Consider the following 24414-nt stretch of genomic DNA (forward strand, 5'->3'; position numbering starts at 1 on the left):
TACCGTGTCTGGCAAGTGCGTTAGGGCCACTTACGAGAATTGAGGACTATAACGGCTCTATCAGTGCGCAGGGAGTGTTATAAAACCCTAATCAAATGTAATTCACTACGATAAAAGCTCTTTTACATGACAAGACTTTCAAAAAGTAATTAAATAAAAACTCATTTGCGGTTAAAACAGCTCTTTTTCATATGCGAATAACAAACATATTATGTGATCTTCAGAAAGCATGCGCTGGAGTACGCCTTGGTCATCGGGGCAGAGGCACATGCTTCCTCATGCTCGGCAGTTGGTGGCAATCTGGAGATTCTACTTGATTTTGTTGTTAGCTGAACTCAGCGCTGCAAAATCATTAATGGGTGAGTAATATAGTCAGAGTATCATTTGAAGACTTTTGCATGGTATAATGTAGACTAATTCATGCCTGTCAGCCTCAAACGTGTTACGAGTATAAGTAAAGAATTTAAAATATTAATATTAAAATCATTCATATCTTATCTCAAGATGAATAATTCAATTTCCTTTCAAATCGTACCAGATATGAGCCCCAAAAATGTGTGTGAAACAGATGCCTGCAAACAAAGAGGTGAGAATGCTTAGATGCAACTGGCACTTATCGTCCTTCGCCCGTCTTCAAACAGTTTCTAGTTCCTTAATGCACAACCAACTCGCGAAATTTTCAACAGTACAGCCACGTAACTGACTATTTATTGCAGCCACAGATCACGTTGGATGATTTATAGAAAGTAGTGATGAAGTCACCTTCGTGAAGCGCTCGTAAAAGTACCAAGTGTTTCTGTGTAAACAATTTTCTTATTGATAAGTCGTTCGTAATATAACAAACTGTGTCCTAATTGACAGTTATTTAGAATAACGCGCGCAGTTTAGGATCACGTTAGCGCTAAATGTAGCGCTTGCGTTAAGGCACACCACGCAAGAGTTTAGAATAGCTTTTCTCCGACGCGACCAAAACACCGAAACATCGCGCGCTTCCACCGCCTTTAAAACACAGTAACAATTTTTATTTCACACACCAAATAATATAATTAAAGAAAAAAATGTTTTTGGCCCCGAACAACACTTTAGGTTTGCTCAAGTATGAGAATGCGACGCGAGCGGTCGACAAATCGTGTCCGCTTGCGTCGTCTCGGTAAGAGAGGTCTCGTGCACCAACTTTCGCCACGTTCGAACACCGCACGTTTACCGAGAAACGTTCGAGCTACAAGCGGCCGGCAATCGTTGCCCACCTTGCTCGGTCCTCCAGCCTTTATCATGTTTGCTGCCCGCGTGTCTGTCGGTTCAGCATTCGCCCTGACTAAATAAACAAATTAAGGCGGTGATGTTTGAATGTTTACACAAGTGAAAGGTGAAGCCCCGCCTGCCGTACCTGTTGAGTACAATTCATTCTGCCCTTTTTTTAAACAATAGTTTTATATAATTTATTCTATTTGTTTCTTATCTGAGTTGGCATATTAGACTGCTGGCGTTACTTCTGATTTGTTTACTGGTAATTTCGCTTTATAAACTCATATTTCCTTCATAAAAAAGTGGTTGTTGAGCTCAAGCATATTTGTGGTTTATGTCACGATCACACGTGGGGTTGGATGTAGCGACAACCAGAGGCGTTGGATTCGGGAGGATTTGAAAGGGAAGCGTGGTGACGGTGAAGGAACTGTGAGTGGCGGAGTCAATCAAAGTTCACAAGGAAACGTTAAGAATTGAATACGGAAAAAGATTACTCTGCTCTGTTTGTTATCTTTTGGCTATCTTAATTGATTACCTCCTGCTTTGTCTTTCTCGTTAGTGACGTAATTATGTAGCATAATACTTGTTGTTCTGCGATAGATCAGGGTGCAGACCAAGTGCACCTCATTGGGGGTTTCGAGTTCCTTTTATTACCGCAGTTTATATTTTTGGTACAAGCTCATTGTAGAATTTTTATGCAGCTAAAATGATGTTGGACAGCATGAACCAGTCTGAGGATCCTTGTACTGACTTCCATGAATACGCCTGTGGGAACTGGAAAAAAACACACAAAATACCTGATGACGATACCCAAATCGGAATGTTTCATATTCTTCATGATAAGCTTGAAATGGACTTAAAAAGTATGTTTTCATTAAGGCTGTCAAACTAAAATATTTATATCGTCTTAAAAAATTCACTGTACCACTTGATTAGAGGCATAGAAAAAGTGAAATGTTCTGCCTAAACTTTGCTGCGGCCGGTGCCAATTTTAAGGGCGCTAAGCTTTTCATATTATCCTTTCTTTATATCTTGAGTCTTGATCGAATACTAGACAACGTATCTAAGAGGACACAGAGAATTTGAAAATTGTGTTTCATGGCGCAAGCTCATTCCATACGCTTTAAGAATCCTAGGAAAGCCAGAGTTGCCTTTTCTCTTTCTTAATAACGCGACCAAACATATCGGCAAATTTTTTTCTTTCGGGATGGATATAAGAATAAAGGGCAGGTCCTGATGTTTGGTCGGTTTAAAAAAGGTGGCGAATAAGTGTAATCTTTTGGTTTCTTCTATGCTTACTGGGCGCGTTGATTGACTTTGTGGCATGAAACGACAATCGCAAAATGCACTTTAGATCTCCTCGAGGGCAAGACAATGAATTTTGGGCCTCATACCATTTATAATTATGTCTATTTTTCGAGGTAAAGCAATCTTATATGCGTTCTTTTTTTTTGGAACTCCACCAGCACGTTTGTCACTAAACGCATATATTATTTAGTATTAGGGTGGACGTACCAAGCGCCGAGTATGCCAATTTTTTCCGTTCAGAATACAGCATTTAAGGTGTCCTTCAAACCGCAAGTGTAGCTTTGATGTTTCCTGCTTTTTTTGTTGTTTTGTTTGTTTTATTTATTTACTTCTGCGCCACTATGTAGGTATTAGCTTAACCACTTCCACGATATCTCCAGTAACGAAATCCAGGCTCTTCAAAATCAAGAGCATGTGCACTTTTATTAGGAGAACGAACTTTTAGAGTAACCTGCGGTTTTCTTTAGCGTATCAGACCAATATCTGCTAATAAGGATCTAACCGAGAAGCTCAGGAAATATTTCAGTAGGCCAGAACGAGACGCTTCTAAAACCCCAACGACTCTCCTTGTCGAAAACAATGAAATTTTTAATATCTAGCTAGTATGATCCCTTTAAATATAAGTATTATCCTGCTTCTCGAATTTAGTCTGCGATGCATATCTCTCTTATATTAATATAACTTGTTTGTCTAGTTGTTTGACCTTAAAGAGCGAAAAAAAATAATTCTCTCATAAAACTAACTTAACCGTGCGTGATAATGTGACTACGTACTGCGAGAATTCCGCAGCGTGAAAGCCAGTTTGAGTATTTCTTACTGAATTTTATTACAGTGTTTAATTCACTAAATATATATATATATGCATTGTATCAATATATTTTACGTTAAGGAGTAAACATGCAATACAAAAGTTTGCCACGTGAAAATCGCGGACTGTTACATGTTTTCTTTTAGAATAAGAGCGCAAAATACGACAAAAATACACCACGAATAAGTAAGGACTTTCTACTAACAGTTGAATCGAAACTGAAAAAAAAGGAAAACATTGCACCTGAGGGTGTCGATGCGCAAACGACCCCTATCTTTAGTCTTTCATCCCACTGTTCGGGGATCGGAAGAGGTTTCATCTTGTACTATCAAAATAAAAGTGTCGCCATAAAGTCGATCGTCATAATCCTTGTTTAGAGCAATTAGGTCGTGGTCAACATTCAAAACTCTAACTCGACAATCACTAATGTGATTGATTTGTGCATCCGTCCTTCCATTTTGTTTTCTTTGCTGCTTTTTATATTTGCCCAAAATATCAGTCTTATCATAGTCATAGAATTTCTATCGATTTTTAGTAACGATCCTGAACCCATGAGGTTGCGGCAGTAACCAATCAGAACACCGAATAACAAATACCGAGGCAAGAGGCATTGGAATAATAAGTCACGCCCTTCGTTTCTTGATCTAAAAATCACCATACCAACCTTGACTAGAAATGACATCAGAGACAAGCGCTTCTAAGTGTCGTGTGTCGCTTTGTTCGCGGTTGCAATGATTTCTTTTCTTAATGATTAATCAATGCGGAGTGAAAATTTGTCGGCTTCTTGCGCAGGGGTTACGATTACGTGAGAACGCCGAGGTTTTATTGGCTGATTGAAAACAGATTGTGGGTAGACCCAAAACCATCAAGCATTCAGGTCTACCCACTACATCCTTTAAATCCAATCAACACCAATAGGTGCTTGGCGTCGCTCTGGCATCACCGCAACCCTGTGCAAGAACCAGGCGACTTGCTTTTCACCTAACTTGCTCGGAACTCTCGTTATTGTTCAGGACTCAACAGCCAATCAGTGTGTGGCATCACGCGATAAAAACGCTGAGAAATAATCCCAATACTGGGAGTGTGAACAACATAAGTCACGCTTTGCTTTTCATAAGCGGTCGACGACCATAGACGCTTAGCGCTAACAAAATGTCCTTTGCCAGTTGCTAGCTCCGAAGAGGATCTTTTTTCAGATTATTTTGCAAGCACCCGCTACCGTTATCTCATGTTATAACACCCTCATAATTAAAGTCTCTTGAATGTTAACTGTAGGACAAGATCGAAAAAACGCGTATTAACATTGAGGGCATACACACATAAATGTCTAACGTAAAAAAAAAAAAACGACTTATCGCTGCGTCTTTTAATATCATGGCCACGCCATCTGGTGAACATGTTGGCAAATATATGCCATAAATCGTGATTTGTGGCCAGGGAATAAATGTGGAAACGTTATAAGACTACGAAATAATTTTGACTGCTTATAGCTTGATTTGAATGAAGTTACATTCTTTTTTACAACTTAGAGAATTGACATTGAACTAAGCTTGAATATCTTGAATATTTTTCTTATATCCAGATAGTTTATTGAACGCTACACTTGAAGGAAAAGAGCCTCAGAATGCTACTAATAAGGCTATTTTGGCCTACAGAGTCTGCGTTTGTGAAAGTACGTAAGTTTCTTGTTCAAGGTAAAGTAACTAATTGGTGGAGCCAGGATATCGCATTCCCTTTTTTTTTGATACCGAGTCCTCATTGGCGGCGAAGTGGCAAGATTCACGAAATGATCCAAAGCGCCTGCGGGGTGCACACGCGTGCGCTTTTGAGAGAAAGGGTCACGCGCTCCCTGGACGTTGGGAATATAAACCAATGCCTGAAAGTTTCAACTTTACCCTCAATCAACCGCCCTTTTTTTGGTACAACACCCGAAACTGTTACTGAACGACACCAAATCGGTGGGAAGGTAAACTCAGATACCCCCCCCCCCCCCCCCCCATTTTTGAAGAAAGATAAAACCCTTAACAGGGATGCCTAACTATAAATAGGCCAAAGACTTTCCAGTTTTATTATAAAAACCACCAATTAATATCCGTCGGTTTGAAGAACCCATTCCCCGTAAAAATAGAAACGCACCTCTCAACAACCGTTTGTGTCTAAAGCACAAAATATATAGAAACTAAGAAACATCAATTTCTAGACATCGCTTGTATTATCTCAGACTGTTTTTGTCAAGAACCTTCCCATCAAGAATTAACTCTTAGTTTTTCATTAGTTCTTCAACAAGAATCACCGTTTTCTTGTGTCCTTTTGGAATATATCGTACACACACAGTCGAAAATAATACACACTGAAAATCATCCACATTTTTTGTCTTTTAAATATACACCGGAAAATCTACGACGTCGCAATACACATCTGACGAAAATAAACCGCATTATTTTTTTTCCGAAATAGTTTAGCGCTTTATTTTCTACGGCTACTGAAGAGTCTAATCGTTTTTTTATGCTATTTCCACTTCGCACTGCATAGTGATGGTGAGAATTTACAGAACGGAAAGGGTTTGCTTTCCCAGCCAAGTTCATGTCAGTGCGCCTTAGTTCATAGAGGTCTACGTTATAAGTGACATCAGCAGCAATTAAAACCCACGGGCATTTCAAGCAAGCCTAAGGTTATAATATGTTGCCGCGCGCAGGGCTGAGAAAGCAACGCTCGGTCACGGACCTCCAGAAAGTTCCCGTTTATTCATGTAGCGCACGCACGTAACTTCTATTATTTATTTCCATGTATCTTCTGCTTTTGTTTTCTAGAAAGTGCGTGTTCATTCTCGCCCCGATCACGTGACGCTCGAACCGCTTTCGCCGAATCTTCGAGATAGCGACGTACTCTAGATAAGAGGCCGCCCGCGACCTTGTCGATTCAGTCTCGCCTCAGCGTTTGATCGTGCTGCTTCGCCGCCTTCGACGCCCGCGACGCTCTGTTGTTATCTTTCTTTTGTACCCTTTTATTTTTGGCACAAGTTCGCCACATTAAACGTTTATTTATTCCTGTTTATTTCTTATTTATTAGTCACCACCGGTGACATTTTGGTGGAGGTGCGGGGTACCGCAAGTTCGTGCAGCGCAGCGCCCCCAAGTTCCCGCACTGCAAGTCCGAACCCAAGCTCCCGAGGACCCAACGAAGACCAGGTCGAGACTCGATCAAGTCGCCGAACCCAAGGGCTACACCCGGAATACGGACCTTTACCACCCAGGACCAGGCAGCCGACGATGGCCAACCAGTCGCACACTCCCGCCGCTCCTGCCGTCGTCTACCTACCCGTCGCTCCTCGGACACCGGCTCCATTCCACGGCGAGCAGTACGAAGACGTCGAAGACTGGATTGACCAGTATGAACGCGTTGCCCGCCACAATTGCTGGACAGACGAGCAGCGCCTACACAATGTCTATTTTTCGCTTGAGGGGACTGCCAAGCACTGGTACGAGAATCATGAGTCCTCCCTGACGTCGTGGGACATTTTCAAGAACGATCTCAAGGCTACCTTCATCAACCACCACCGCCGAGAGAGAGCCGAGGACCTACTGCGAACCAGAACCCAGGGCCCCAACGAGAGTGTCACCGGCTTCGTAGAGGACGTCCTGCGCCTGAGCGCCCGCGCCGACCCTCGGGCTACAGAGGAGAAGAAGCTACGAATCCTCATGCGGGGCGCGAGAGAAAACATCTTTGGTGGCCTTGTCCGCAGCCCTCCGACAACTGTCGAAGACTTTGTCGCCGAGGCAACGAACATCGAGCGTGCCCTGCAAGCCCGAGCCAGCCACTACCAGAGGCTACCCGGCGTCAGCGCGGTTCCGCCGTCCGCTTGCGACCTTGGCTCCAGCATCCCAAGCATTCGCGAGATCATTCGCGACGTCGTCCGGGAGGAGCTGCGAAAGCTACTACCCGCCGCGGACCGACCAGCTTCGCTCTCCATCGCTTAGGTCGTGCGGGAAGAGGTGCAGAGAGCCATTCAACCAGAGGCTCCCATCAGCGCAGCAGTCTCCGAAGAACCCGCGCTAGCTTACGCCGCAGTGGCCCGACGGCCACCGCCTCCTCCTCGCGCCTATGTCGCGCCGCCCCGACGCCAGTCTCCTGCGCCGCAGCACGACCGACGCCACGACGACCAGCCCCAGTACGCCAGCCAGGAGCCCCGTGCACCCCGGAAGACCGATGTGTGGCGAACGCCCGACCGACGCCCTCTGTGCTTCCACTGCGGGGAGGCAGACCACACCTACCGCCGATGCCCATACCGTCGACTCGGGCTGCGCGGATTCCACCCAAGCGACCCGCGCCCCCGGTATGGTGAACGCCCTCGGGAGATCAACGAGTACCTGCGACGACCCCAGTCCCCCGAGCCTGCGTCCCGCCGAGAGTTCCGGTCGCCGTCACCGCGACGTCCAGCTTCGCCGATGCACCGACCCCGACGTGAAAGCCTGTCGCCCCTCGCTCCTCGCCGGGGAAACTAGGCGCGGCAACCCCTGGAGGTGGAGTTGCCGAAGACGACCGACGTAAAGAGCCTCCACGAACGACGGAGCGCTCCCACTCTCCCGACGATACCCATCACAACTACGCTCCTGCTTCGGTGTCCAACAACTTAAACGTTGTTATTGACGGCCTCGACTCATCGGCACTCGTGGACACCGGAGCAGAAAACTCAGTCTTGAGTGGGAGGCTCTCTCGCCGCCTGCGAAAAGTCATGACGCCGTGGGATGGACCCCAAATACGAACCGCCGGAGGACATCTCATCACGCCAGTCGGGAGATGCACTGCTCGCGTCGAGATCCACGGTGAAACGTGCCCTGTGAAGTTCGTCGTTCTGCAAGACTGCTCAAGGGACGTTATCCTCGGAATGGACTTTCTCTGCGAGTATGGCGCCGTCATCGACCTCGGGGCAAACCAGTTGACGCTGCGGAAACCTGTTTTACCGCCGGTGGAGACCAGCACAACATCAACCGCGATCCGAGTTATCGCCGACCATGTGAATCTACCGCCGCGGTCGAGTGTTTTCGTCACCGTTATGGCCGACGCCGCTATGCACGGTGAAGCTCTTCTGGAAGGCAGCGTCCAACTGCTCCTCGAAAAAGGAATTGGCGTCGCAAGAGGCGTAACGGATCTCCAAGATAGACGTACAACTGTTCTTGTGACGAACTTTCGAGAGGAGCCGCAGCACCTAACGAACGGTACCACCGTGGGCCACGTCGAGGAGCTTCAAGCGCCAGCGGTGGTCACCGCAATCTCCGAGGAAACCTCGTCGCCACAGCAGAAAAGCACGACGCCGCCGCCGCTCGACATTGACCCCGAGCTCCCAGCTACGAAGCGCCGGCAACTGATTGATCTCCTTGCCGAATACAGTGACTGTTTTGCCACGACATCAAAGATTCGCCAAACACCAATGGCGAAACATCGCATTGTTACCGACGACGACGCACTTCCTGTCCACCAGTCGCCGTATCGGGTCTCCTTAAAGGAAAGGAAAGTGATTCAAGATCAAGTCCAGGAGATGCTCGACGACGACATCATTCAACCCTCAAGGAGCCCATGGGCGTCCCCAGTCGTCCTTGTAAAGAAGAAGGACGGAACCTTGCGGTTCTGCGTGGACTATCGTCGACTGAACGCCGTGACAAAGAAGGACGTCTATCCGCTCCCCCGCATCGATGATACGTTAGACCGACTGCGCCACTCCCGATATTTTTCGTCGATGGACCTGAAGAGTGGTTATTGGCAGATTGAAGTCGACGAACGTGACCGGGAGAAAACTGCCTTCGTCACTCCCGACGGACTATACGAATTCAAAGTGATGCCGTTCGGACTTTGTACAGCACCAGCCACCTTCCAGCGCGTCATGGACACCGTGCTGGCAGGTCTGAAATGGCAGAGCTGCCTCGTCTACCTGGACGATGTCGTGGTATTCTCACGAGATTTCGACGAACACCTCAGACGACTTCGAGCCGTGCTACAAGCCATCAAGACCGCCGGCCTGTCACTCAAGCCAGCAAAGTGTCGGTTCGCCTATGGGGAACTAAAGTTCCTTGGCCACGTCGTGAACAACAAGGGTGTTCTACCTGACCCCGAGAAGACCCGCGCCGTAGCTGCATTTACGCCGCCGTCTGACAAGAAGGCCGTGAGAAGATTTCTCGGGCTCTGTGCCTACTACAGGCGCTTTGTTCGAGACTTCGCCAAGCTATCCGCACCGCTGACACACCTCACGAAGGACGCCGTAAAGTTCGAGTGGACAGAAGAACACCAGAGGTCATTCGACGAGCTCAAACGAAGACTCCAGACGCCCCCGATTCTTGGCCATTTCGACCAGTTTGCTGAAACCGAGATCCACACCGACGCCAGTAACACCGGACTGGGTGCGCTACTAGTCCAAGTGCAGGACGGAGCCGAGCGAGTTATCGCATACGCAAGTGGACGCTGTCTAAAGCGGAGAGGAACTATTCAACGACCGAAAAGGAGTGCCTCGCTGTCGTATGGGCAATAACAAAGTTTCGCCCATATTTGTATGGAAGTTCTTTTCGCGTAGTCACAGACCACCACTCGCTCTGCTGGCTGGCGAATCTGAAGGACCCCTCCGGACGCCTCGCTCGGTGGAGCCTACGACTGCAGGAGTTCGACATGGCCGTGGTGTACAAGTCCGGCCGGAAGCACAATGACGCCGACTGCCTGTCAAGGGCCCCAGTCGAGGCCGGTCCTGCCTGCACCAAAGAGGACGACGATGAGTGTTTCCTCGGCGCTCTGGATGTAAGCGACATGGCAGCACTCCAACGAGACGACCCTGAGCTGCGAGCACTCATCGAACACCTAGAGGGGCAAGGAAGCGCCGTTCCCCGCGGTTTTGTTCGAACACTGCCAACCTTCTCCATCCGACAAGGCGTACTGTACAAGGAGAACTTCAGCGACAGCAACACGGCGTGGCTGTTGGTGATCCCTTCCAGTCTTCGAGAAGAAATTTTTCAAGCCTGCCACGATGACCCGACGGCGGGACACCTTGGTTACAGCAGGACCCTTGCGAGGATACGCGAAAAGTACTACTGGCCCAAGCTTGCGAAGACAGTACACCACTACACCCGATCTTGCCACGAGTGTCAACGAAGGAAGAAGCCACCGACGAGACCGGCAGGACTTCTTCAGCCTATTGCGCCGCCATCTGCCCCATTCCAGCAAATCGGTATGGATTTACTCGGACCTTTCCCACCGTCGACGCAAGAAAACCGATGGATAATCGTCGCAACCGATTATCTCACGCGGTACGCCGAGACAAAAGCCCTTCCATCAGGAACGGCTGTTGAAGTCGCCAAGTTTTTCATCGAGTCCATTGTCCTCCGGCACGGCGCTCCCGAAGTCCTGATCTCAGACCGTGGATCATCATTCATGGCCCAGCTGACGCAAGAAGTCCTTCGTCTCAGCCACACCAGCCATCGTCGCACCACGGCGTACCACCCGCAGACCAACGGGCTGACGGAGAGACTCAACAAAACCATCGCCGACATGATCTCCATGTACGTCGACGTGGAGCACAAGACATGGGACGAGGTGTTGCCGTACGTCACATTTGCCTACAACACGGCCGTACAAGAGACCACCGGAGTGACACCCTTTCAACTGGTGCATGGGCGCAAAGTAACGACCATGCTGGACGCGATGCTGCCCCATTAGCCAGCTGACAGTGAGAGCGACGACGCCCAGGTGGTTGCTCAACGGGCCGAAGAAGTCCGCCAGCTCGCCCCACTCAGGATTCAAGACCAGCAACGCGCCGACGCGGGCCGCTATAACCTTCGTCGCAGGGACGTTCACTTCCAGCCCGGAGACAGTGTGTGGGTTTGGACGCCCATCCGTCGCCGCGGCCTCAGTGAGAAACTGCTGAAACGGTACTTTGGACCATACAAGGTACTTCGTCGCCTCGGCGAGCTGAACTACGAGGTGATGCCCGACGGAACACGAACATCGTCACGCCGCCCACCACGACCTGAGGTCGTCCACGTCGTGCGCCTGAAGCCGTACTACGCTCGATAGGACTGTGGACCTTATGTGCATGCTCCAAAAGACTCTTGAGTTTATCGTTCTTTTTTATTTTGTTTTGTTTTACACTGCATCGGGGCGATGCACTTTTAAAGGGGGGAGTAATGCCGCGCGCAGGGCTGAGAAAGCAACGCTCGGTCACGGACCTCCAGAAAGTTCCCGTTTATTCATGTAGCGCACGCACGTAACTTCTATTATTTATATCCATGTATCTTCTGCTTTTGTTTTCTAGAAAGTGCGTGTTCATTCTCGCCCCGATCACGCGACGCTCGAACCGCTTTCGCCGAATCTTCGAGATAGCGACGTACTCTAGATAAGAGGCCGCCCGCGACCTTGTCGAGTCAGTCTCGCCTCAGCGTTTGATCGTGCTGCTTCGCCGCCTTCGACGCCCGCGACGCTCTGTTGTTATCTTTCTTTTGTACCCTTTTATTTTTGGCACAAGTTCGCCACATTAAACGTTTATTTATTCCTGTTTATTTCTTATTTATTAGTCACCACCCGTGACAATATACTTTGCGCGTTTTCCCTGCTGTCATTCACAAAGGGTAGTTTTTAAAATGAGGGTTGCATAGATTTGTTTGTGAACTATAATTACCAAATTCACCGTGGAATATCTTAACACTTTCAGATATAATGATTCCGCACATAAAAAGCTCACATATTATATTGTTCGCTCGCACTGAATTTAGCAAAATGCTATAACTGTAGTAAATTTAAATGATACATTGGTAGCATACACATGCTTCGCGGGTCAAATCCTAACAAATAAATTGTCCACACCGATGGATTGATCTAAGACCTGCCCTTTCAAAACATGCACAAATGGCCTTTTACATTTTATCTTTGCCCATGAGGCAACACATTCACGTTATGATGGACATAAGAAAAAATCTCATATTCGTGCCGTTATGTGTTTTGTTTTGAAATGGATATTTAAAGCTAAGCTCTTTATGTTTTGTTTGATATTTAGGGTTTTAATAGGAACTTTCGATTTTCAAGCAGTTTGGAAAAAAATTCAAAATGGGTTGAATCATGATTTAAATGTGACCAGTTGTACGATGACAATTTAAATCGAGCATTCCCCGCAGAAATATTTGTGAAGATATGAATTATCCACCGTTCATCTATCATGTGAAGCTTTCTGTGTACACTGTTTTGTGCTGAAACCAAAGAATCGATCAAGCAAGAATGATTCATATCAGGCTGAACACGAGCAGAAAGCAGTTCTCGTCTGAGCACTGCTTTCGATTGCTTCCTATCATCCACCCCGTTCCTCTGTTACGTAGATTCGTACTGAAAACGAACCAGAAGACGAAAGAAAGAAGGAAGGAAACGAAAACTAGGAAAGTCATGACCCACTGCAAGCGAGCGAGAATTCGAAAAAAAAATATATAGAGGATTTTAGCCGGCGTAAGAAGACAAAATGTTCAATGTTCTACTATGGCAGAGTTTACATAAGTAAAGAGTTCTTGATTAACCTGTGCTTTAAATTTACAGTAATTATTTATTCTGCATTGTTATTAGTCTAATTAGTCAATCATTGTGCCAAGTTTAAAAATGTATTTAGTGATATATTCACTATTTTTAGCTACTCTCACTGAAATCAAATTAATCTGCTTTAAATAAAATAAATGTCCAGTTTTCTTCTTTTTTTTTTACTTCGCTAAGAAGTGACATAAAAGTAAGCGCAAGCTCTAAACATGCTGGACCTGGTAGAACCCGGTGGAAGCAGACATTTCACTATTGAAAGAATCTAAACATATTTATTTATTATTAATCATATCCAGCGAGGTTATTCAAACTAAAGACACTAATGGTCGTCATAAAAAGACAGGCGTCAACTCGAACAATTTACAACATGCCTACATCTCGTGTACCAACCAAACTTCTGTCCATTTTGATTTATTTTAATTTAAAGCTCGATGGCACTGTCTTCCGTATATTTTTTTTAATATTTGTAAATAACGTATATAGTCCTCAGCGTTAAACGGAAGCAGAAGCTATACGGTAGACAGCTCCTCAACCTATTTGGGCAAGAATATATATCCTAATTTAGCAAATTTATATTTTCGCAAAATATAGCCAGGCCTTCTCCCTGAAAGTAAATATACGCATGATATATGATAAACATGCTCCAAATAATGAGCCAGATTACGGAAATACTAGACTATCTGTGAGTTTTTTTGTTTTTTTTTCGCAGAACTGCGTCTCTTTACGCGCGTGGAAGGGGGTGCAAAGTAAGGAAGTTGATGTCACGAAGACTTGGTCACGGAAGTGACGTCGTGCACTTAAGATAAATTTTGAAAGGGGTGCAAGGTTTAGAAGACGATGCCACGAAAACTTGGTCACGGAATGTCACGAAAACCTGGTCACATAAGTGACGTCACGAGCGTCAAACCATATTTGAACGTGGTACAACAATGACTCGGCAAACATGCTATCGCGACCGACACGGAGGCGCCGACGGCGACTTTTATCCGTGTGTGCTTTGCCCGAAAAATATTTGTAACGTGTGTTTGAAATGGCCCCATAGCTCACCCAGTATTTGTCCGCCGATTTACTTCTCACGCCATTCCGAAAATACGAATCGGAGATGACGGTGCGGGGTGCTGTAAGATTGCTTCAACGGGACTCCGAGCCACACGGATTCACTTCTTGCCAACGCTGCTTCTTGCGCACCAACCATCGTCATGCGGCACGAGTCCGTGAACCTATCTCCAGCTGCCAGAAGCAGCCCATATGGAATGAGTTGACAAAGCACGGTCTTTCTTACATCCACCCCAAACCTCTCATTTCTCGTGCCATCCCACCGTAGTTCTAGAGAAATTAATTCAGCGTCGTACACCTATGCACCGACCAGATGTTTCAATTTGTTGCAGTCTCGGGTTTACTAATATGTGGCATTCTCTCCGGATGCTACCAAAATAACAGTAATGCGGTATCAGTTGAGATCATTTGCTTATTTTCCCACATTCGTGAATCTCGGCCTTAGCGCGGTGCTATCGGAGTGCCTCGGTACGAGAAAGCTAATTTTGGTTTTCTCGCAATACTTATCGGGAAAACGCTGTCAGCTACACAGAATGTGTAAATTGAATTGGTGTATAATTACACACCATTTTAGGATTGCCCGCTAGATTTTGATGTATTTAGACGCGACGGTGAACGGCCGTACACTATCTCGCGGTTGTGAGACGGTAGAGAGGCTCTTGCATTTAAAAGAAGCTTTGTCAACATATCACATGTACCTCACCACATTTCATTATTTTTGTACGTCACACAGCTGTCAACGAAACAGAGAAATTTAATGACCTGCTGAAGGTACTTAAGGGAGGTGGCTTTTCCAAGTGGCCACTACTGAACGAAGAAGAATCACCTTACAGAAACTACACTCAGCTACTCGACCAATCAAATATTTTTCCATTTGTTAGTTCCTCAGTATCCCAGGACTCTAAAAATATTCAATCAAACGTGATTTACGTAAGTATAAAACAGCCTCTTTTAAATCCCTCTTGATTCCTCACAACCCCTTCGTATGCGGGCAGTGTTGCCCGACATTAAAGCAGCCACGCGGGCGTTCAGTTATTAAGGATGGGAGCAAAACAGAAGGTTTCTAACAGTATACATTCAAATGGCGGAGCCTCCCCAACCTCTGGACCGGGGTTGGTAAGATAGTCAGTCCTCTCTGGTAGCTAACGGACTCGAGAGCCAGTTTTTTTTCCCCGCTATCTTCGCATTATTTTACAACTAACTGCGTATCATCGCATCATTTCATTGAATTTGGTTTTACCCGTCAAAGCATTTCTTGCACCTTGGACATTGCGCGTGTCCAAGCACGTAAAAGGACAGCTATTGGTTTTGTCAACGGAAGCGACATATGCGTCATTTTCTTGGCGGGCCTATCCGAAAATGTATGAAAATTCCTGATTCATCTAGACGTCTGTGCACATTGTTAAGAAATCCGGAGGGTATAATTTCCGGAAAGCCCTTGGAAGTGCCCATTGCTGCAATGCCAACTTGTACTAAAGCGCAGCGCCGCAGGAAAAAGGCACAACCCGTCGAAAGAAAGTTTCACCCGTCTCGCGGCGTGATCAAAGCTTCCATGCCTACTTACTTTACTATGGCGACTGTATTAATATCTTGCGGCACTCGCAGTCCAGAAAGGAGCCTGATTCAGTGGCGACGGAAGAGAGGAGGGGGACTTTTCGGGGGGGGGGGGGGGGGGGGGGCGACAGCGAAATAATGAACCCGAGCATATGGGCCGGGTTTCAGAAAATTTTCTATCTCGTCATGCTTTTGTGTTCCAAAACGTACCTTGCTCCACAGCGTTGTTCTATTCCTGCTACCATGTGGTCCATTCTAGTGGATTTGGAAAATAGCCATGTTTAATAGTGCCTAATAGTGACCACGTATATTTTCCCCCTTTATTGATAGGAATTTGCGCAGGAACATCTGGGCGGTCCAGAACTCCGCGGCCAATATGTGCTGCAAAAACATCGAAAGCGACACACATTCAAAGTTTGCCGCGGCGTCGATTCTTGATCGGTATCCAAGCGTGCAAAGGCACAGAGACGTAGGACTTTGGCGTGCCAAGGAAGCTTCGATCACGCCGCGAAACCGGCGAAACTTGCTTTCGACAGCTTGTGGCTTTTTCTTGCAGCGAAGCGCTTCCGTAAACATTTCCAAGTGTTCTCAAAGTCACTTTTCACCTTTACACGAAGTTTAAAAACCTTTTCTGCGAATGACGACAAACGAGCAAAAACCGTGTCTTCAGCTGGCTGCTGCCAGCTTCTGGGATTCTCCAAAAGTGCGATTTTGCTGCATGCAAAATGGCCGTCCGGTGGCTGTACTCGCCGAGGAGGGAAGCGCGATCCAGCAACTCCTATTGATATCAATGGTAGCGCAGTGCAGATAGCAGCTGGGCCACCATTGGTACCGAACGTATAGCGACTGGCAGTACTTCGCTTTAAAACGCACTTTTTATGTCCAAAACATAAAGTATCCAGAATAAGACTAAAACAAGTAAAACCGGCGCATATGTTCTTGTCAAGGATGGGCAGTATTTCAAATACAAGTGTTTACAATACGTATTTCAAATACTTTGTGTATTTTGCATTTGTATTTAATTACGAATTGGGTAATGTATTTGACGTGTGTATTTAAATACTAAAACGTGGGTATTTCAAATACAATTGTAATTAAATACAATTTTGTGGGCGAAAATACATCCCTCATATCTATTGTCACTGTTCAGAGCAGGAAGAAAACTACGTCCTGCACCGAATGCAGTGTCTCTCTGTCAAGCACAAGCGTTTGGTGACTGCGATTACGGTGCTAGTCCAGGGCGAGAATTGTGACCAAATCGACGTTCACAGGCAGACTGGCTAAATAAGTGCCTGTGACAACTTGTGATGCTTTCCAGCCTGATTTCCCTCCACATTTTTGCCTGGAACATTCTAAATACGCGGGTCGTCGAGATTTTTGTAACTGGTGCGAGTTGCAACAATTCAAAATTCTCTAGCTAATGCTGCGCGTCTTGGTCGTCTCGGTTCTTTGTTTGTCTATGCCAAAATGTAATCGACAAGAAAAGCTGCTTGGAGCTTTGTGCTTTTTTCACCTACTACGCTCAGGCTGATTACATTTTTTTTTGTGATTATATTTCCATTACGTTACTAGAGCCTCGCACACTAACTCCCGAGTGTGCAATGCAAAATTATAATGCGATTCCCAGAAACCCGTTTCAGGTGCCCTGAAGTCGCTGACGCAGATTTTGAGGAATGCATTTGAAAAAGTATTTGGAGGAGACCAAATACATTTGGTTGTATTTGTATCTTGTATTTAGATACTTTATTGGAAATGTAATTCGATTTGTAATTAAATACATTTTTGTCGAAGTATTTTGTATTTGTATTTCGATACATATTTGCATGTATTTTGCCCATCCCTGGTTCTTGTGTTACCATTATACTACTACTAGGGCATTAATGTCGAAGAAAACATTACCGCAAAACGTATATGTTCACAACACTAGAAACGCAGTGTTTACTTTTCTTTTCTATCCGAACACGCGGAAATTTAAAAAAAAAGGTATCGAAGTTGTTTTAATTATTAATTATGTAGAGTCTATATAAATTCATTTAAAAATTCAAATGCAACGGGGACAACTTCGCTGCAGCAACTAGAGACGCACGGCGTGTCAGTTCTGGAGAAAACTTACCGCAGAACGTATGTGAACCCTTGAACACCGTAACGAAGTTCTTGACATATAGCAGCAAGGTAGAGGGCCCTAAAGCGATAAACTGGCAGCCGAAAGTGGGCCGCAGCCATGTTGCACATTCTTGATCTCTAGACAGATTACCTTATAGCTTTACGTCTAGATTTTAACGAAGTACCACGCACAAATAATTGCTTATAGATCTGTAATAACAGTATCGACGGGATAAGGTATGTTTTGTTCGTTTTAAGTCCAAAATGTGCCTTTACGACAAACACTCGGGCAGCTTCACGATGCCTCTGCTAGATGTCGTCAACCGGGTTGCTGTATTTAGGGTTTTTATCGGAGCTAGACACTGATCTCGTGTGCTAACAGTATTGAAAAAATAGTTCCTCATATTTTTACAGCAATCGAATGCAAATCTCGTCTCATTTTTGCGGAAAAGCCTCATGATTTGGTACGGTCCCGTTTCTAGTGATCAAATTGTACAACATGACTGCAGCCAAGTAGGGGTCAATTTTGCCTGGTGAATGGGATACCAGTTTATTGCTCTAGGCCCCTCTTCCTCATTGACATAGATGCGCAGAATCAAGGACATTTAAATAGTTAAGGACCCGGCATGAGGTCATGCCTACCGACGCCGGAAAAAGAACCAAATCCCAGACTGCATTGCGCACCGACGCGCTTTCGTCCAACCTAAATCCAACCAAGCTCCAATCGTCTGCTTGCTGCTCGGTCGACTGCGTTACGCTACATCTGCTCCATGCCTGCGGTCTGCTTTGTGTCCGAAACCAGCAAGGAACCAAGACGACGGTGTGAACCAAAGAAACGTCGAACCTTTAATGGCGGCAAGGGCGCTCGTGCCTCGAGTCTCTGCCGCCCCAACATGGGGTGGCAGAGTTGCCAGACCACGTTGCTAGTTCTGTCGTTAAACCCCTTTCTCTTAGTGCAAAACAGCAATATTATAGCCAAGGCTGATGAAGGAAAGCTTCACTGTACGTGAGCCTCTGAGATCGACGACACACGCGTTGTTGCGGCCTTCTACTAAAGTCCACCGGCGGCACAGTAACTAACATTAGAGCTGGAAGCACAGTCGCTGACCCTGGGGTCGGTGACCGAGTCGCTGGCCCTGGGAATGCAGACGCCGTGTCCATCCCGGTAGGCTGGTCCCCAAATGAGAGTCTGGATTTTGGAGACAAGCATGCGTGGTCCTCGATTTCGCTGTTTTCCCCTTCAGGGGTAAAGTTCTCCGGGGTTGGAATGGATTTGTCGTCGGTTCCTTCGCAGTGTTCTGCCCACTTCCGTGATGACCTGGTAGGATCTTGGGGCCACCAAGTCCTGGAATTTAGCCTTCTTTGCCCAGGAAATATTTTTCCTGAAGCGAACCACCTTCCCTGCAGGGAGATTGAAGCGGTCTTCTGCCCCGGCTGCTTTGCTGACGCTTGTGCACTGCATTTGGAGCCGGTCCAGTGAAGTCGGGCAGGCTCGACCTGATTCTTCTTCCCATCAAAAGTTCATTTGGTGATCGGCCGTCTTCCAGAGGTGAAGATCTGTAGTTGAGAGGTCCTTGCTTGTAATCTTCTTGTGCATGCTCCGATTTTTTCGTAATCTTCTTGACTATCTGAACGCCTTTCACGGCTAGACCACTTGAGCACGGGAAGTTTGGACTCAAAGTGCCGTGCCGAAAGTCGTATTTGAGCGCGAAAGCCTAAAAATCGGTAGAACTAAACTGGGGCCCATTGTCGGAGCACACCTCGATTGGTAGTCCATGCCTTGCGAAGATCGCCGACAGCGCACTGACCACTGCATCTTTCGTGGTATGTGTAAGGTGCTGAAGCTCCGGGAAACTGGAGTAGGCGTCAAAATCAACTAGGTATGTCTGCGCGCCATACTGAAATAAGTCCACACCAACGCGCTCCCATGGGCGAAGCGGCACTGCTCTCACCGACAGTGGTTCTGCTGGTTGTTGATATGCATGATGCTTGCACATTGAACAGTTGCTAACTATTTGTGCAATGGTCCGCTGACATTCCAGGCCAAAACATTCGAAGACGGGCCTTTGCATTTGTTGACTCCCAAATTACCATCATGTAACCTTCTATGCATCTCTCCTCTGAGGCTCTTCGCAATAACCATATATTGTCCTTTAAGAGGACTCCTTGAACGACAGACATTTCTTCGGCGCATCCCCTGGAGGTGGATGACTGAGGCAGCGGTCGGTGATCCTGAAGGCCGTTGATGACTTCCGGCAATACCTTGTCCCCAGCTGTCGCTGCAGCGAGCTTGGTCTTTGTGGTGTCGCTCACCAGGTCTGACAGTGTTTCGACCGCAAGCACTTCGGCATCATATTCCTCAGGCACGGGTTTTGAGTCTCTTGGGGCCGGTGCGCGTGACAACGCATCTGCAAGTACTAGCTCCTCGCCCGGAACAAATTGAAACTTGTAGCCATCCTTCATCAGTCCAGAAGAAAGCGCTGGAGGCGAGGGGGCATGTACCCTACATTCTTTTTTGCAATAGCGATGAGGGGTTGGCGGTCCGTTCCCAAGGGTATGGGTCTTCCATAAATGAAATCGTGAAACCGATCACAACCGAACGTGCGTCCCAGTGCTTCCTTTTCAATTTAGGAGTATCGAGGTTCGCATTCTGTCAGCTCTAGCGATCCATAAGCTACATGCCTACACACTGTGTGAAGGCGTTGGAGGAGAGCTGATCCAAGGCCATAACTGGACGCATTCGTGGACACTTCACTCTCAAGTGCTTCATTGTAAAAGGCAAGGACTGGTGCTGTGGTCAGCGAGGTTTTGACGCTTTTCCACTCGTTGTCATGGTTGACGCTGTACTCGAATACTGACTCCGTCTTGAGCAGGTTCCGTAGAAGGATAGTCCGATCCAAGAACCTAGGCAGATACTTACTGAAATATGTGAACGCAACCAGCATGCGTTGAACATCCTTCTTGTCTTTGGGAACTGGTATTTACTAGGTTGTCCACCAAACTCTTGTCAGGCTGTATGCCAAGTGCACTGATCCTGTCTCCCAGGAAAACCACCTCTCTCAAGCCGAACTTGCATTTCTCTCTGTTCAAGGTGAGTTTTGCGCGACTGGCCGCCCGTAGAGCCGTACAGAGCCGTGCCTCGTATTCGGCTTCCGTGGCGCCCCAGATGATACTGTCAGCTATGTAGGCTTTTACACCTGGCTAATCTTCAAAAACCTTTGACATTCTTTTTTTGGAAAAATTTGGGTGCCGAGGAGGTGCCGAACGGCAGTCGTTTGAAACAATAGCGCCGAAAGGGCGTGCCAAACGTGCAAATATTTGAGGTTTTGTCGTCCAGGGAAATTTGACGAAATCCTGAGTTGGCATCCAGCTGTGAAAAAAACTTGCGTTTTCCAGGTCTTCCTTAATGTCCTCTTTTTTTGGCATCTGGTAATGATCTCTCTCTCTTGAGGCACTCTTTTGTTGTTCCTTGCATCTATGCAGACTGATTTTTTCATCCTTTTTACGGACAAATACTAGCGTGCTTACCCAGTCAGTGGATTCGCTCATTTTGGTGACGACCCCAGCGGCTTCCATTCTGTCCAGCCCTCTCTTGAGTGGTTACTTCAGCATGTGTGGTACTCTTCGCGCCGGCTAAATAACAGGCTGAGAGCCGATCTTCAGGATTATCTAGTAAGGGTTGCTTATACAGCCGAGGCCCTCGAAAAGCTTGGGGAAGTACGAAGCCACCTTCCGTTCCAGGTCTGTTCTTTTTTTCTATGACGCTGCCGACTCGACTCACGAGCCCGAATGTTTCGCTTGCCCGAAGGCTTAAGAGTGCCTCCCGAGCTTTCTTCACGACAAAGAATTCAATTGTCGCGTTTTTGGAATCGATTTCTACTGGAAGACACACTGTTCCTAGCTGACCAATCTGGTAGCCGCTGGAGCTCCTCAAGATGGCACCATTCGGTTGCGTCTGTCCCGCCTTGTTAAGCCTTTTAAATAAACAGTGTGACGGAATGCTTACCTGTGCTCCACATCTGCCATAAGTAGGACCTTTTGGTTAGCCACTGACGCTTCCACCAGCCAGTCGGCTTTGTCTCCTCTGGCAGCTTGCACTTCCAGCACCAAAGCGTCATCATGTTCGCACGTGACGCCGTTGAATACCCTCCGGTCGTCGTGCCCGTGCTCTCGCGATCTGAAACACGCTGCCCAGTGATTATTTTTCTTGCAGTTCGAGCAGACTTGTACATACGCGGGGCAGCACCTTGGCTCGTGCTGTAGATTGCAGTTGCTACATTTCTGTGCTTCGATTTCCTTCTGCAATGCCAACACTGGCTCGAGGAGGTGCTCTGGTGCTTCCCAAGCCTTTTTGTGAGTTTCCGTTAGCTCAGCTGTTTTGCAAAACTGCACAGCCTTCTCTAGAGTTAAGCTTTCTTCACGAAGCATGCGCTCCCGTAGATTTTTGTCAGCGGTTCCATGGACGATTTGGTCACGCTTCATTGAGTGGGCGAGGGTACCAAAGTTGCGTGATTGAACCTTGAGTTGGAGGTCCCGAAAGTAGCTTTCAAACGGCTCATCTTCTTTCTGCATCCTGGACCGGAATGCGTAGCGCTCATACGTCTCGTTGCAGCGAGGCGTGCAGTAGGTCTCGAACTTCTCAAGGAGAAGGTTGTAGCTTCCGCGTTCTACATCTGTGCATTGGAAGGTATTGTACACTTTCAGAGCGTCCGGTCCTGGGTTGTGTAGGAGTTTTGCCGGTTTCTGTTTCGCCGAGCGTAGTTTCTCTGGCTCCGTGGCTTCCAGTAACAGCTCCAGTTGTTGTCAGAATTTTTTACAGTTTTGTGCGAGGTTTCCGCTGAGTCTGAGTCCCTCTAGAGGCTTGAATTCTTCCCTAGCTGGCGTTGTGGCTTATGCCGGTGCAAGGACAGTCAGCAGTATATTTCTGACACCATGTATCGGAAACCAGCAAGGAACCAAAACGACGGTGTGAACTAAAGGAACGTCGAACCTTTAATGCGGGTCGGGTGCTCATGCCTCGAGTCCCTATTTGGGGTGTCTGAATTGCCAGACTATGTTGCTGGTTTTGCCGTTACACCCCTCTTCTCTTAGGGCGGAACAACAACACTCTAGTCAAAGCTGTTGACGGAAATGTTCATCGTATGTGAGCCAATGAGGTGGACGTCGCACGCGCCGTTGCGTCCTTCTACTAGAGGCCGCCGGCGGCGCAGTGACTCCCATTAGAGCTGGAGGCACAGTCGCTGGTACTGGGCTCGGTGACAGAGTTGCTGGCCCTGGCGTTGCAGACATTCTTCCAGCCAGGACAGCGGCAAGCCAGCGGCTGTCGCGGCTGGCATGCTATACGGTCGGCGCACGAAACGAAGTTTTTATGCGAACCCGCATTCTCTTCATGGCGAAAGAAGAACAACACCTTCCGAAAGCAAGGCTTGTACCGCATTCTCAACCAGCGGATCCATTCTCAGCGTTCGTGCGTACAACAACTGACAAGCTCTCTTTCCAAAGCCGTCCTATGACGACTCATTCTAGACGACGCTCCCGGCGCGGTCTCGAGAGCGTCCGCAATACGCCGACTTTATACTGGTCAGGCAACGGTTGAACTCCAAATCTCGCCTGTTCCAAACCGATTCAGTGAACGCCGCCTTGAAATTGTGGGGAAAACATCCGTGTAGCCACGGCAATGTCATGGCAACGCGGTTGTTTGCCCCATATTTTCATGACGACGTCCGTTAACTGAGTTTTCGAATCATGATGAAAATGACCAAGACTGTAATAAAAGATCGGGGATTTTCTAAAAAAAAATGCAGAGAAAATTTATTGTCCAAATAGCCGAGATAATAAGGAAACATTTCGTGGCCACGCATACTTCCGCTGCACTTCGCTCTATATATGGAGAACACAGATGCCACCCCTTGCCCATTATAACCTCCTTGCCCAGATTAAAGAGATAGGGCTTGCCCAAACTGTTCTTTTGAGAAACGTCCAGTATTTATGAGACACTTTGTGATTCCGTTTGAAAGTGCACGGATATGTTTTATTTACATTACGCCAAGAAACTGGCACCGAATGAAATAATTATCAATTGCTATGACCGAAACATTGTAATGAGCAGTAACAAAGCGTTATCCCCGAGCATCATAAAAACAATATGCAAGAGAGTAAATACCTACAAACGCAGTCCAAAATATCAACCCAGCAGAGAAATTCCTAAACACGCAACTCGCTTCTTCGTCGCCCGGCGGCATCTAAAGGTTGACTCGACAAACACGACGAAGCTAAATGTCTCTCCGGTACAACGTGCACCGTCTCGGCATTCTTTTTTCATCCGGCGTGTTCACTCCTTCTTTGGCTGTGGCAGTACCATTTCGGCAAGCAAATTTCCCACCTTGAAATCAAAGCGTCAAACCAATCTCACTCGGCGTCATACCGCCGCTTCTCGGCACCGTCGTTCTTTTTGGTGAAGACCCACCTGTTGATTTCACAAGACCTTCCGTCTCACTCATGGGACTTCGAATAACTTCGCAGATGATTAGAACATTCTCACGAGAGCGTTCAAGCCGCACACGGAAGAACACAGTACCGAGCCCAGACCCTACAAACCAAACAAACGGTTGTCATATTCGCTTTTGCGCAGCTCGGCGCTAGGCGCTGGGCGCACCGCGCGCAAAGATGTGGATCAATCTAGACCGACCACATCCGAGCGGCGATGCGCCGCGAGGCGGTTACGTCGCAGTGACGTGCTGACGCTAGCACCGGTTGCTATGTATTCGCCTTTTTTTGTTTGACAACAAACT

At 47.1% G+C, this 24414-nt stretch overlaps 1 protein-coding gene across 1 annotated transcript in view; it reads left to right on the plus strand.

Moving 5' to 3' along the window:
* Positions 1-229: 229 nt before the first annotated feature.
* The window catches only part of LOC8041670 (neprilysin-4-like), a 136542-nt gene continuing 112357 nt past the window's right edge, over positions 230-24414 (plus strand). Inside the window, exons 1-5 of the mRNA XM_040217498.1 lie at positions 230-359; positions 539-586; positions 1947-2112; positions 4948-5033; positions 14700-14896. Of these exons, the coding sequence (XP_040073432.1) occupies positions 230-359; positions 539-586; positions 1947-2112; positions 4948-5033; positions 14700-14896 (627 nt within the window). The remainder of the gene's footprint in view (positions 360-538; positions 587-1946; positions 2113-4947; positions 5034-14699; positions 14897-24414) is intronic.

This window comes from Ixodes scapularis, unplaced genomic scaffold (genome assembly GCF_016920785.2).
Source record: "Ixodes scapularis isolate PalLabHiFi unplaced genomic scaffold, ASM1692078v2 ptg000292l_1__unscaffolded, whole genome shotgun sequence".
NCBI classification, from domain to species: Eukaryota; Metazoa; Arthropoda; class Arachnida; order Ixodida; family Ixodidae; genus Ixodes; species Ixodes scapularis.